We start from the raw sequence: 15,699 nt of genomic DNA, 5'->3' as shown, positions 1-15,699 counted from the left end.
GGATTATCAGAAGGATACTTAATTATAAACATCGACACATCAAACTTTAGCGTCTGCAAGATATTTGTCTTTTACAAAAGATAATTGAGTAATAGAGGATAGTATTTTTTAAATGTCTTAACTTCTTTGTTTGGGGGGATAAATAATAAATAAAGTAAGAGTTTATTTAATTGTGTAAAATGCCATCAGGTATAATATGGGAACTAATGTTACTTTCAACTCTTTATATTGTGCTATATATTCAGGCATGAAAAATGAAAAGAAATAATTTAATGAATCCTTCCTCTAGTTTTTGTTTATTCAAAAGTGTGACATGTCTTCATTTTTGGTTCTTGAATTGACGTCAGTTGTATATAGTAAATGCTATGAGATAAACTTTATAAGCCCGAGGCTAAGTTTTTCTTTAGAATTTTTTCAGAAAGCATAAACATTACAACATTTCTGGAACAGCTGCATATTTGAAGTCCTTTTTTGTTCAAGGACACAGCTAAGTTATTAAATGAGATTAAAGTCCCAAGGAGAAGACTCTTAAAAGTATACTTAACAATAATGGTACTATTCTAGACAAATTGAAAGATTCCATAATCTATAAATTCTGTAGTTATCTATAAAACTATTAGTTATCTATAAAACTATTAATAGGTCAACTATTAATAATATTTGCTTCAAGTATTCATAAAATTATTTATTCACCTAAACTTCAGTCATATATCACATGATTTTATTACTGGCATTAAAATATAATAAATTTTATAAACAAATAATTACATTCACAGAGCTACTACATTTTTCATTCTTTTACCATCCTTATTGGTTAAATTAATTGTATTGATTCCACTAGCTGGAGTGAGGATAATTTTGCAGTATCAAGTTCAAAACAATATTTAGAACAGAATAGACAATAATTTGTGTAATGGGCTGAATTTATCTCCCCCAAATTCATATGTTGAAGTCCTACCCTTTTGCTACACATGAGGCTTCATGTATCTCGGCTCCAGACCTAACACACAGAAAAAGAGCTTTATAAAGATATGTTATGCACCCCAGTGATGGCATCAGATCTGCTGCTGTGCTAAGTAAGAAATGCAGAAAAATGTATAATACGTAGTTTTGTTGTGATAGAGTCTGTTACTGGTAAATGAACATTCTCACTGAAGTGATATTGTTGAAGTTCAAGCTGTCGCACTTTGTACTCTAAAGCTTTCAACAGAACTGATTATTTCAATAGCCATGGGGGCTTTTGAGAAGATGCTTACTTGAATCATATAATAGGCAATAAAAGGCAAATTGCCAAAATGAATGTGTTGAAAGGAAAAAAAATATGGAACTTAACCAGTGCCAGCACAACAGGATGTGTCATCGATTGACATTTCAGAACATTTTCAGACATATCCTAACAGGGAACTTTTTTCTCCTTGTATATTCTAGGGAGAATGACTCTAATCATCCCATTATTTTTGTGTGACAGTCTCACATAAATAAGAATTATCATAGAAAGAACTTTACATGGATGACACATAGGAAAAGCCATGACACATAATTTTAGCTGCAATAATTTTTTGCTTCCTGTTTTATTCATGCTGCTGTTCAACAAGCTAGAACAAATGTACTCACAAGTTTGAAGCCAAGGAAATTCTTGTGGCTAAATTTTACATCAGCATTCTATCTATTCACTTTAATAAGGGATTTTTAAAGCAATTGTTAGAAAATCTCTAGTGCTGAATATTTCTGATTTTGTTCGTCGTTTGAAAACATACATTTTTAAAAATGACAGAGTTAAGAACAATACTCTGTTTGCAGAGATAGCAATTATTTTTCTTGCTTTTCATATCTACAATCAAAGATCTCCAACAGTGTGTTCCTATAACTGACTGGGGTTGGGGAGCATTATTGAAAATATAGACTCCTAGGCACTACTGCCTGGAATTCTGATTTTCTTTATTGGTATTGGAGCCCAGAAATCTACATTTTAATAAACACCCCCTGCACGTGATTCCTGTGCACACTGAATTTTGAGAATCATAGATACAGAAGCTGCATGAAAGATCATGCCAGTCAATACCAAGAATGATATTAGGAGTACCCAGACTTCTGTGGCAGTTGGTCATTCCTTTCATTACTTCAAGGTCATGTTCAATTATAGAAGACCAACTGATACAAGCAATTCAGTGAACAGCTTTCTTGAATAGCACACAGCAAAGACAAGTAGAATTCAAAATATATCACCTTGCAGTTTGAAATCATTAACTGAATCTACAGGATTTAATTAGAAAAGATCAAGGACATGGACAGTTTTTTAAGGAGCAATAGCAACACGGAGGTGATTAAAATGTGAATGAACTTAAAGAAGAGTTCTAGAATTGATAAGGGATTTTGATTGTAAAGTTACACTAATATATCTTATGGGAATTTCTTTTAATTTTCTCATGAATTAGGTAAAAAATACACAGATTACTAGAATATCATTGGTACAAATAACCCATAAAATGAATGGACAAAACTGCACACAATTAAGTTTATTATTTATGAGAGCATTTACATTAGTTAATTGAGCATTCAGTCTTAGAAATATTATTTATCAAATAATCCAACTTTTGAACATTTTGTTGTTAAGATAAAGCCATGAATTCATTGTCACTTGTTTTATTTTTTTTTAACTTTTTGTTGGAATACTACTACTGTTTTATTATTGTTCACATAGAAAACAATTACTCTCACTAATTAAGATCATGAGGCCTTGGAACTGGACAGCCTTGCAGTCAAATTCAAGTTCCACCACTTACTTGGTTCATATCATTGAACAAGTTACTTAAACTTTCTTAATTTCAGTTTCCTCATCTGAAAAATGGCATTCAATCATAATAAAATAGCTACCATTCATTGAGCACTTATTATTATCCTCAAAACAATCTATGAGATAAATATTATCCCTATTCTACAAGTAACAAAACTTGAGCTTAGAAAACTAAAGAAACTTGATTAACATAGCACAGTTAGTAAGGGGTGGAGATAGAGTTAAATCTGTTCAACTCCAGACACTTGTCTTCTTAACCGCTATTGATCGCAGCCCCCAATAAAACCTTTTTCCTGGCTCTCTCTAAGGATTGAGAGAGATGCTGTCTATAAATTACTTAGCACGGTGCCCAGCCTGCAATAGGAACCTAATGAATGAAGTCCATTGTTATTATTACCGTTGGAACTTAGCCAAGACCATAAATCATTATAATACAAGGCAGAATGTAAGTACCATTTGAGAGTTATAAAAAAAAAAAAAGGATGCCAAGAGAGTTTAAAGGAGAGAGAGAGGTGACATTTGTAAGTAATACCAGTCTTCAAGGAGGGGGCCTTTGAGAAAAAATTGTGTAGGGTTTTGGCACACAGAGATGAGGGAGGAGGGTAATACAAACAGAGGGAACAAGCAGAGACCCCAACACACAGATAGGAATGGTGGGGTTTGTTCAGGGAGCCGAGAGCAGCTGTTGGCCTCAGCTGCTGATAGACATAGAGAGCAGGAGAGGGGAGATGAGAAAGTCAGACCCCTTGAACCTCTCTGGGGAGGGCTTCGCACTGCGGGGTGAGGAGTCCTTATTAAACATGGTGCACAGTGGGGAGTCGGGGTCAGTTCTTGAGCTGGGAGGTAACGTAAGCTGGGTTGTGTGCTGGAAAGACAAATTTGGCAAAGATTGTTACAGAGAGCGACTGAGGGCGTGGGCAGGGCAGAGTGTCTTCGTCACCAGATGCCACCTCTGTTAGCTTCCAGGTGAGCGTGATTTCTCCTCCAGAGCACATTCCGGGGCCACAAGATTCCTTTATAGTTGGTGAGGTTTGCAGTACAACAGGGCCCTCTACAGGCGTCTTGATGATTTGACTCGGAGGAATTTAGATGAAGAAAGATCTTAAAATTATTAACACAAAGGACAAAGTTTGCAGTTCACAGGCTCACAGGACCCCTGAACTGGTAGCCTAAGCAACAGAAGGAGGTTGGGTGTTAAGGGCACGCTCGTTCTAACCGAAGCTATGTGAGAGATAGGGCCAGGACTCTAAATCTTCTGTTTTTCAAAAGAAGCTAGATTTTTATAGCAAAACATCTTGGTCTCTAAATGTGGGCTTGATTTAAGACAAATACCATGAGAGCTAAAGGAAATAGGTCTGTGGGCTGGATCTACCTTAGAGGCTTTGCATTTTCAACATACAGCTTCCAACCAGGAAGGGAATGTGTAGGTCATCTTTGGAATCTAACTTCTCCACTGAACAAACAAGAAAGTCAGATGCAAAGAACCACAGCAAAGTTAAATAATCACATAGCCAGACTAGAACACAGGTCATTTGAGTGTCAATCCATTGCACAGGTATATTTAATGTTGTTTCCAATTGGTGTCCTGAGCTGAACCACCACTATTTACTGTTTTTCTCCAAGGTGAACGTGGGGCTAGTGTGGGATTGAGGGTGATGGGGTCGGAGGGGGGTTGATGAGATTTTACTGTAGATGTGAAAACCACTTGGATGCCATCACCAACCTGAGCCAGGTATGTCCCAATTGAGGTAATGTCAGGGTCAGAGAACCCTTGGCCACAGGCTAGAATAGAATATTCCCAATATTTCAAGAGAATATTCCTTATTCCCTGAGCCATGAGGATCAGCCAGGGTTCATTTACAGTCTACAGTCTCTCCCCAGACTGTGCACTCAGCTGTCAGCAGGCACTGTGTCACACTATTCTGGCCCCACCCTAGGGACGGTATGCATATCTTAATAATCTGCAGATGACAGCAGGGAATTTTTGTGGTTGATCTGTGACAAAGGTTATTATTTTATGTATCTTAAAGAAAGAACTTTTTTTTCATTTGCATACAGGTGATTTGGGTGTATCTCTAAGTTCACCAAGAAATTAATTCTCAATAGTACATCATCCCTAAAATGTTGGGAAGCATTAGCATGTAGAGCTCAGATGAGGAACTTTGACCTCAGATCTACCTGGTTCAAGTTCTGTGATCTTGAACAAGTGACTTGCCTTCTTTAGGCCTCAATGACACACAAGAATGTATTAATTAAAATAATGCAGTTAATGCTTTCAAACATCGTAAGTGCCCATAAAGTGTAGCTGTATTGCATTATTGCTTCAACTAGATTTGGTAAGGAACTTAATATTGAATCTATATTTTTGTGCAATATTAAAGATCTAGAGATGCCATTTTTTTTCCAGAAAGATATGAGGCCTAATTAAAGTCCCCTTAAAGATCAAAAACACTGCTAATTTGATAGTTGCTTGACTGTGGTCTTAATCAAATTTGAGTCTAGATGAATTATGCTCCAATAATATCTGAGAAATAAAAATGACAAAGGCCATGAGGTATTTAAATAAGACCTGACTAAACAATTCAATTTTCCTTGTTATCATATAATCACATCCCTAATCTTTATGAGATGTTTCTTTGGAAGCTGTGGATGTTGCCCATATTCTGGAACATCTATCATGTTTAGTTTTGGCAGAGAAGTAAAATATAATAATGGGACACATTTATTCATGTGGATATTCTCAAGGGACCTAGCCTTAGAATTTGTAGAAAATTAACTGCTTAGGCTCCTGTATTCTCAGCTGGGCACTGATTGATTGAATGATTTTTAAAAATTCCATGCAGAATTTGGAAGATATGTTTGTGAATGTGCTACTGAATAGATCTGAGCCAAAGGTTTGGACAGAAGAGTGGACTCACCCAGATTAGCAGTGCCAGACGCTGACCAATTATATTTCAACACTTTACAGTTCATCTTGGCAGATGCTCATATCCTGACGTCATGCAGCCATGATGTAAGCCAGAAAGAGCTGTATTTTGCAATAGTAAGATTCTGGTAACCCTTCCCATGAATGTGGGTTGCAGGGTATCAATATTTATATCACAGCACAGAAAGCATGTTATATTTTGTAATGCAGAGAAGTCAGAAGGCTTACTCATGGTCCCCTGCATAGATGAATTATACAATGTTCAACATCAAAAGCTTAAATTGCTGATGTTTGTCTTGTTATTTTCTTAAGACATTTTCCCAATTAAATATAATGAATAGAAATCTTGATGTCACCAAAATGGACATGTCAAAATTAAAGAATCAGATCTCTATTGTGCCAGGAAACACTAAAAGATGGGCTATGTTATAACTTTATCCTCTTCATCTTTGTAAAAACATAATTATATAAAAAGCTAATTTGGGGAAAGAGGATACAATGACAAGCATTTATAATTCCTTCTTTGTAAATTTCCTGGCTCAGGTATGGCTGAGATTATAGTATGTGCCCCACCCTCATCATACTCTAAAATGCTAAGTAATGAAGCACTCATGAATATTAATGACCTAAGAATGCGTTCTCAAAGAATTGAAGGATAGACAAAGGGAGGAGACAAAATGGGGAATGAAAGCAGTTGCAGGACCCCTTGGCCAGTTTTATTTAGTCAAAGATGCCAGAAACATGTCCTCATTTCTTCCCTAAATGATCCACCCCACCTAATGATCCATTGACTGATAGCTGGAAGTGTGGTTCCGATGCAAGAGCTTCACTGGTAGGCTCTTTTGAGAGTCTTATTCCATACACGGAAAAAAAAAATGGAAAATGAAACAATTTGCACTTGAGTCCTGCTTATGCACATAAATATTGCCAGATGTGGCTCTGGCTCTGTCGAAATGCCAGAGATTCTTCCTGAAAAATTAACTCTTGGAGTTATGGGATCATAGATTATCTTGTGTGACAGACCATAAATAGATGGCTTTCATAAGCCGCACTCTTAAGTTTCTGTACAGTCTCACTGAGTGGGTTTGATATGGTTAATAAATACTATTCTATAGGTGAAAAAATGTGAATCTCTATTGGTATTTGTTTTGGTTAACATTTTGGTTTAGCGACATGGGAATTTTTTAATTCTCTGTCTAATGTTGTTCTAATTTCAATCATATCGTGTTGATAATTGACAAGTATTTACAGTCAATATGTATGACCTTTAAGGTTATCACATCTCCGGACTCTAGCGTTAATTCCTCTTCCCTTTTATCAGGAGACAGTTCCTAACTAATTAAAGGCTGTCCTTCATTGTTTCTCCCTGTACTCTCCCCAGATTTTTTACATCTTTTTAAAATGCTTAGGAAGAGCATAGCTTTCTAGGTGTGGTCAGTCGCTGGAGTCACTAGGAGGAACCTGCACCTCCCCACTCCGTGGTATGATGTAACCTATGCATACTGTGCGAAAACATGCAGAAAGCGCTGACTGCAATTCACCCGCATTAAATTCCATCTGAAGGAAAAACAAAGCAAGCAAAATACTTTCTACTCAATTTTCCTTGGAAAAGGAAAGCAGAAGGTAAAACTTTGTTTAGGAGTGAATGAAAAGTTACAACTAATGTAAATCAAAGGCTTGTTACCAGACTGACATGGTGGGAATATTCCAGTTTGATCCTCTCTTAACCTATCTCATGATCAAAATTGTTTTGCTTATCCACATCACAATGGAAAAAAAAGAGTCCATAGTTTTAGACTAAATTGAAAAATAAATGGTAGCAATTATAATTCTTTAATATTATTTTGTACTCCATTTAAAAATAAATTATTATTTTACAAACCAAATACTAAAATATACACCTAAGATAATATTCAGTGGTGTGTTTTCGGGTGGAGTTGGGGATAGAGGTGTTGAGGATAATCTCACCTGTAATGCTGACTTGGAAAAATTTTTTCTTCTATTACTGTCAAATTTTAGAGATAGAAGGGCCTTGTAGAAAATGAAACCAAAGCCCAAAGAAATTGAGGGACCTGCACAAGACTGTTCAAACTATGTGGCAGAAATATAATTAAAGAGGAAGGACATTGATTCCTAAGAAGTTATTTCAACCACCGTTCCATTTTTCCTATGTGCAAATCTGTTATCACATGTTTAGAAATGGTAAAGAAAGTCCCTACATGCTGTAGGCTGGTGCAAAAATTCCTAAGTCCAGTTATTCCGTTTCTATTTCAAGGCCAATTGTAGATTTTTATTCATTAGGAGAATTCTAGGATTTTGGTCCAAAATAATGGTCACCATGGCATTCCACTGATAAACTGGAGGAAGTGATGAACAAAAGCACTGAGTCCAACACAAAGTTTTATAATCCATACAGAAACAGAAATGCTTGGCCTACTCTGGACTTGCTATCCAGTCAGCTTTCAGTCCTCAGAAACTCCTTAGCTTATTCCATATTTCACAGATAAAGTCTGCCCAGTATTGTCACAAGCTGGGTATAATTTGTATTTGCGTTGAACATTCTGTCTTCTTTTCAGTGGCTTAGACCACATGTTTGGTTCACTGGAGGTGCCATAACATCGATTTCATCTTAAAAGTTGGCATCACATTCTTTTAGACACCATGAAAGCAGCATGTTTGGGATTAGGTCCATTGGGCAAATAGACTTAACGAAGCCCCATCTAGGTCGTCCAAGATGCTGAGTATCAAGCCCATGAAGAACCCAAGCTTGCCATTGCTTTGGCTTGCTGTAAGGTTGATAATTATTCCTGTGAAAAACTCACATCTGACATGGTCAGAAGCATAACTCAGTCTTTCTGCAGTGAGAATAATAACAACACGACATCAACAAACCCAGAGTAGAACCATGAACTTGACTTCTGTCATTGTAGCTTGTTCCCTTGGCTTCCATTGCATCCTGAAGACGGCAAAGTCTAAAGACCAATGCAGAATCTTAATCTCCTACTTCATCGTGATACCAACTTCCATCATTTCCAAGTCTAGTTAGCTTGGCAAGTTTTGTTGTTTCGTTTGAAGATTTCCATTCTGAGCCCACTGATTTTTACAAATGCCTCGATGAAAATTCCTTACAAAGGCCTCACAGTGGTTTCCCTCCAGAACAGATGTTGTAAGGCGATTTCATTTTTAGACACCTAAAAGAGAGCATTGGTTTCCATATAAATTTGACTGCTGTTTGTATAGGTCATTGAGGATTACATAAATGCACTGGTGTAGCAGTTCCCTTGGAGCCCCACCCAGATCCCCTTCACCCACTGGTGGACCCATCCCCAGCAGCTGTGGGTAGGTGTTAACAGGCTCACAGCTGCATCCTTTTCCAGAGGATTGCCTATGGCCAGCAGAACACCTGTCAGGAGTTTCCTGGGAGATTACAAACACCTGACCCCTACCCCACCGTAAGCATCCTGTGACCCACGACTGCCTAGTTCAGGATACTAAAACCCAGACTCTTCTCTTCCTTGGAACAGGTCGATGCTGCCATTCACATTCCAGATCTTCCTGTGGAATCAGGCTGAGGCTACACTTTGGCGAAAGCCACATCTTTGCCTATCTGCTTCTTGTGTTCTGCCTGCTTTCCTTACTTCATTACAGGTTTGACCTTAGAGCAGTCTCTCAGCCAATCACACACACAAGTCTCCACCTGAGACTCTGCTGCTAGGAAATCTGACCTCAGATAGCTGGCTTAGTAATATCAAAAGGTCTTCACCTCCCCTCCTCACTATTATTGTTAATTATTTCTTTGGTCTCTTAGGCAAATCTGCAACTGACATAATATAGATATGATTCTCTCTAAGATACAGTTGTTAATCAAAACAAACTTTTCCAATTTTGGATAGGCAGTTTTGGTCATTTCACTTATTTTTTTTCCATGTTTGGAAAAATTTTAATTTTTTTAAATTAATAGACTTCATTTTATAGGAAAGTTTTAGATTTACAGAAAAATTGAGAAGATAGCATAGAGAGTTCTCTATGCCCCAGACCCAGTTTCTCTTATTATTTACATCTTACATTAGAATGGTATATTTGTTTTAATTAATGAACCATTATTGACAAAGTTTTGGTCATTTTACAAATTAAAAATTAGTAGAACACAGCGAGGGAAATATATTTGTAGTTTTTTATTAATGTATCTCACATTATTTCTTTCTTTTTTTTTTTTTTGAGACAGAGTCTCACTCTGTTGCCCAGGCTGGAGTGCTGTGGCGTCAGCCTAGCTCACAGCAACCTCAAACTCCTGGGCTCAAGAGATCCTCCTGCCTCGGCCTCCCAAGTAGCTGGGACTACAGGCATGCACCACCATGCCCAGCTCATTTTTTCTATATATATTTTTAGTTGTCCATATAATTTCTTTCTATTTTTAGTAGAGACGGGGTCTCACTGTTGCTCAGGCTGGTCTCGAACTCCTGAGCTCAAACAATCCGCCCACCTTGGCCTCCCAGAGTGCTAGGATTACAGGCGTGAGCCACCGCACCCAGCCTCACATTATTTCTTGATTTCCCTAACTACATGGATTTATGGAAAAATTACTAGTGTGGAGAATCTAGAAGTAAGGATGAATACATCAGTAGTTTATATTTATTTGTAGATAAGTTTTATCTTCTTAGGTTTTTAGCAGAAGACAGTATTTTCTGAATATACTTCTAACTGATGTCTGGAGGAAAATGGCCCATGTGTGTGACACATTTTTATTCATTTTTAATACTCATTCTTTGATTTTTTTTCATTCAACAAATATTTCCTCAGTGTCTGTTGTGTGCTAGGCACAGTAGGAGGCACTGAAAATATAATTGTGAGCAAGGCATTAGTTCCCATCCTCTTGGGGCTCACTGTCCTCCTCATTTATAGCTTTGATGCAGGCAGACAGAGAGAGGATGAAAGGAAATGGTAAATTAGAACTATCCTATTACAACTGAACGTAAACTTTTACTGCTTGTCTGGGTTTATGAAAGAAGCATCAAAAATATTATATAGGAACTTGCCAGAAATACAGCCCTTTTTTCATTAAAATATTCTACGTGTCAATGCATGGCGCATTGTAGGGACACAATAAACATTTGTGGAATGAATATACGCCAAGTGACTTCATAATTTGTCTTTTCATACCTTTTTCTTATGTAGCAGTAAAAAATAGCAAGGAAACCACTTAATAGCAATCCAACACCAATCCCAACTGCAATGTATTTTTCATGAGAATCCACGGCATATGAAGTTAATGTCAAGTGCTCACACCTTTCTCCAGTATAACCTGTAAAACACCTTTTAAAAAAAAGAAAAACAAATGTATAATTTTAAAGCCCACACAAAGAAATAACCTATTTCAAAAAAATGAAAAAAGAAAAAAAAAAAAAAACTTCAATGGAAAGTAAGTAATTTAAATTAAAGAGGCAAATACCAAATGAAAGCCAATCTGTTAAAGGTAATGAAGTAGCTATGAATCTTAACAATAATTAAGGCTTCATATTTCTCCTCATTGGTAAAAGGGAAAGGTAGTGTGCTTGCATGAGCTAGTCTAGAAAATTGTTAGTCTGCTTGTCCGTAGAAGGATGCTGAGCAAATTAGTGATCATAAAAATAGTTCTGTGTTGCTCTAGTCTAGAATTTTATATTCCTGAAATGTTTTTGCCTTAGTCTGTTTTATTTCATCCTACAAACAACCCTGTGAAAACCTGGAACCACCGTTGCGTGTTGTTAAAAATGCATATTCCAATTCAGATGTTCTGGGATAGAGCACAGATTCGGCATTTCTAACAAGCATCCAGGTTCCACAGATGCTGCTAGTCTGGGCACCATATTTTTGAGTACTGAGGATTAAATAGCTTAGAAAAAGGCTCCTTAGATATTCAAATACACTGAGGACTGGCGAGTCATGTTCAGATCATGCACCCATTTTATCAGATAAGATAGAGGAGTATGGAAATGTACTATATGAAACAACAGAGGCATAAATTCACCTCGTCCTGTGTCTAGGACTTGGAAATTTCTTTGCAATTACCTGCAGAGGGCTTTCTCTAGTTCATGGTGGAATGTACAAACACCATTAATGCAGTAACTATTTAGGTCTTCCAGGCAAGGGTGTGAGAACTTCAAGGCTATGGGTCCTTCTGTGTTGTCAGCTAAGAAAAGGAGATAGAATATTAACAGTTGAAGTGTGTCCTGCTTTTATGGTAATTTTGAAATACATATGTAAAGAGACTTTTTATTTTGAGACTATTTGGGGGGAACACTTTGTCCTTTGAACTATTGGTTCCCTTAGCAGCTTATATTCCCAAGGGTTCGGTTAATGCCATCTAGACATATCATTAATTAATTAGGGGTGAACATGGATTGATGATTGTTCCACTGTTTGGAAGATACTCACTAAGGTACAGAGACAACAAGTTCGCCAAGTTCGCCAGAAGGTGGCAGCATTAGTTCCAGTCTTAGGTTATGTTGAGCAACGCTTCCCAAACGTGTCCTGGCTGCTAATTAATACAGAAGATCTCACGCGATCTTTTCATATAACCCCTTTACAACTGAGTAGTCATCATTTGGGAAGATTTGTATTTATGCTGGTGAGATAAAGAGCTAGATTTTCCTGCCCTCCCCAGGAAGAGAATGGTGAAATTTCTCCTTACTCTTACACAAACTACCATGAGGAGTTAATTGAAAAGGGGGCAATTTCCCTGACTTCATAGAGATACTGTTATGACCTATACAAGAAGCCAGAAACAACTTATGGCCTTAATATTGAGCCTTATATTATGGCTAAGACTTAATATAGTTAATGACAATACTTTCAAATATTAATTTAAAATTTTACTCAATTAAGAGGCATTGTGAAATAGTGGAATTAGAAAACCTGGGTTTTATTTCTAGTTCTAACACTATGTAAGTGACCACAACTGGGAAAAAATTTTGTAGTCAAGTGTCCAGGAATCACCTTCTGGGAAACCTTCCTTGGAAGATTGTGTTGTGGCAACATGTGTATTTCTGGATGTTTATTCGTGATTCTCTGATTTATTAAAGACAAACCTATAACATCCTTGGTGCTTATGCAGTGGGAATGACCTTTGGGGAAAACTGCATAACTGAGTCCTTTTGAGTATACTTTAACACTGATTCTTAACTTTTTCTCAAGCAGAATTAGTGGCATTTTATTTTGCCATTTTTAGGAAGAAACATATCTCCTCATCATTAGTTATCATGCTACACCATATTTGCCTTGCTAAGAAGATGAAGAGAATCTTTCTGGTTTCTAGGAAAAATACAGATCTAAAAGGCACTCTTTTTTACATTGAAAGTACTAAATCTTTAGGTTCTAGGGTATCAACAAGATACTATGTTGTATCACTTCGTTTTAGTTAAGAACGTACATAATCTTAAAATTCACATTGATTTTGTTGAATGTGGTGTGGTAAATATAAGTTATTGTTTTGATAATTCTGAGACAGTGAGAATTTCCCATTATAACTGGGCTTAGGTTCTTCCTATTTTAAGACTAAACAAGTTCAATTAACCAAGCCTGAACCAAGATTTGCTAGAACATGTGAGAATTAAAAGAAGTCATATGCAAAGAAAGGGTGTGATAGACTCATCTTTCCCCTCGGGAGAAGAATATTCATTATATATAACTTTATACAAAATTTTCTAATATACTAGAGTCATATTTTTAGTTAAATAAAAAGCAAAAGGAAAAACTAAAGGTTTTCATCAAGAGAGCAAAGGAAATATAGAGGTGATATATAGTCTTTCCTTGATATCCATGTGTTCCATGTCTGTGAATTCAACCAACCAAGGACAGAAAATATTTGGAAAAAAATGCATCTATACTGAACACATACAGACTTTTTTCTTGTCATTATTCTCTAAGCAATACATTTTAACAACTATTTACATAGCATTTACATTGTATTAGGTGTAAGTAATCCAGAGACAACTTGAAGTATGCAGGAGGGTGTACATAGGTTATATGCAAATACTGTGCCATTTTATAAAAGTGACTTGAGCATCCTTGGATTTTGGTTCCCTCGGGGTGGGTGGTGGCAATGGTGGTGATGATACTGCTATCCTGAAACCAATGCCCAGTGGATACCAAGGGATGATTGTATTGGATCCCTTTGTTCCCATTCCTATTTCCTATAACTTCAAGAATCTTATTTGCAGTTCACCATCAATTTTCTACAGCAATATCATATTCTGATAAGATGTTTCCTCTTTGTTTAAAGGCTCAGAAAATAAGAAGAAGTTGCCTAAAGGTTATTCTAAAACTCACACTGATTTTGTTTTACAAATTGATAGATACTCAAAAATTGAATGGCTGAAATATTTTAAGTTAATCTCTTAAAATTTAAAATTATTGGTGAAATGAGGAACACTTAGATATTACTATCTTTCACATTCAGAAACAAAAAATCTTGGGAGGGTGGTAAAAAACAAACAAACAAACAAACAAAAAACAGAAACAAAATCTTTGACTTGATCTTCTTTTATTTGCCTGACCCTGAGCACAAGATGTTGTTTCCTCTGCCCTAAATCACATCACCAGTCAGATGGAAGGATGTGAACTGCGTGAGAATCACAGCACTCAGTAGCAAGCTTTCCAAGTTCACCTCTGAGAGTTCAAACAGGTTTGAAAAAAATTGATGCTAACAGCAGCCAGAAGCCACTGTAATAATAATAATAAAATAGGAAAGAAACTATATCACCACCAACAACAAAAATTGGGTACAAGTAGTTAGGAAATACAGCATATACTAAAACAACAAAAGCCCCCAAAAAACAAACAAGAAAAAAGATCTTTCCAAATATGAGGGAAAGTGCTTTTCATCTGTAGACATAATTTCTTTGGCTGCAAAGCTCACAGTCACAGATGAAAATATGATATTGCTGCTCGAGAATGCCAAAAGGAGGGAGAACTGCCTCTGGACACTCAGGGGTCATTGGGACCAAGAAGAAATCAAGTAGAAAATGTGGCATGTTTCATTCAGGACAGTAGCTGCTGACAACTATCCTTCTCTCATTTGCTCCACTTCCTTCTTTTAAAAAGACAATTCTTTGCTGACATACTGATCCATCACTTACATTTAATAGCATCTTGCTAAAAGAGTTGATTGTCTAATATTAGAATTATATTTAAAATTGCCAATGTTCCTTTGATCACAATCCAAATTTCTCTCACAAGTTTTAAGAAAAGTTACTTGAAGTACAAAAATAGGAAGCAAATACCTTCTGTTTTGTTAACTGTCCAGTTAGCTTGCAGGGCTGTGATTGGAGGTGTGAATGTTGCAGCTGCCTCTTCAGCCAACGCTGTCATTGCTATATTAAGGGCGGAAAAAGCATCTTTAACAGATGAGCCTCCTTCTGTGTACAAGCAACAGATAGAAAGTATTCTTATTCTGTTTATTCCTATTTCTAGTTTTAAATTTATTGCAATTGAAATCCATAACCTGACGAGGGGAATTTCCTTACTGTTTCTCATCTGTTCCAGGCTTATATTATAATTATAAAAGTAAAAGCATATTACTTTTTATAAAAGAAAGTTAATACATTTATATACTCACTCCATCATAAGGGCACTCTAGTATCATAGCCAAAATTTATCAATTACCCTTCAATTATATGAAGCAAATATTTTGGAGGTCTCAAAAAAGTTGTCAAAATAGATCAAGAGAGGAACATACATTGCATAAGAAACTAAATTAATCCCCAGATTCCTTGCTCTGATCTTTTTCATAAAGAATAATTGTTAGAAGCCAACTTCTCTCTAATACAGAGAGAATAAATCCTATTCATATTTTACAGTGATATAAAGTTAACGAGACAAAAAAGGAAATTACCTACCATTGAATAAAAGATAGACTGATATTGGAACTCCCAAAGCCATTTCCTGCAGTTGCTTAACTTTCTTTCTCTTATCCTCCTAGACTGACGGGTGGAAGGTTTTT

General features: G+C 36.4%; 1 protein-coding gene across 3 annotated transcripts; it reads right to left on the bottom strand.

The window, feature by feature from the left end:
• Positions 1–8,190: 8,190 nt before the first annotated feature.
• Positions 8,191–15,699, bottom strand: EPGN (epithelial mitogen). 3 transcript variants are annotated; one of them, XM_045532817.1, is made up of 5 exons: positions 15,596–15,699; positions 14,981–15,070; positions 11,769–11,889; positions 10,881–11,033; positions 8,191–8,911 (listed from the first exon to the last, which is right to left on the bottom strand). In XM_045532817.1, the coding sequence occupies exons 1-5, from the start codon at positions 15,636–15,638 to the stop codon at positions 8,857–8,859; spliced, it is 462 nt and encodes a 153-aa protein (XP_045388773.1). In that variant the 5' UTR covers positions 15,639–15,699; the 3' UTR covers positions 8,191–8,856. The 3 variants fall into 3 exon arrangements, with proteins under 3 accessions (XP_045388773.1, XP_045388774.1, XP_045388775.1); XM_045532818.1 differs by having other exon boundaries at positions 8,752–8,911; positions 11,007–11,033; positions 15,596–15,638; XM_045532819.1 differs by lacking the exon at positions 10,881–11,033 and having other exon boundaries at positions 8,752–8,911; positions 15,596–15,638.

The sequence above is a fragment of the Lemur catta genome, chromosome 19 (assembly GCF_020740605.2).
Source record: "Lemur catta isolate mLemCat1 chromosome 19, mLemCat1.pri, whole genome shotgun sequence".
NCBI lineage: Eukaryota > Metazoa > Chordata > Mammalia > Primates > Lemuridae > Lemur > Lemur catta.
Note: the sequence above shows the minus strand (reverse complement) of the source record. Positions and strands in the feature narration are given on the sequence as shown.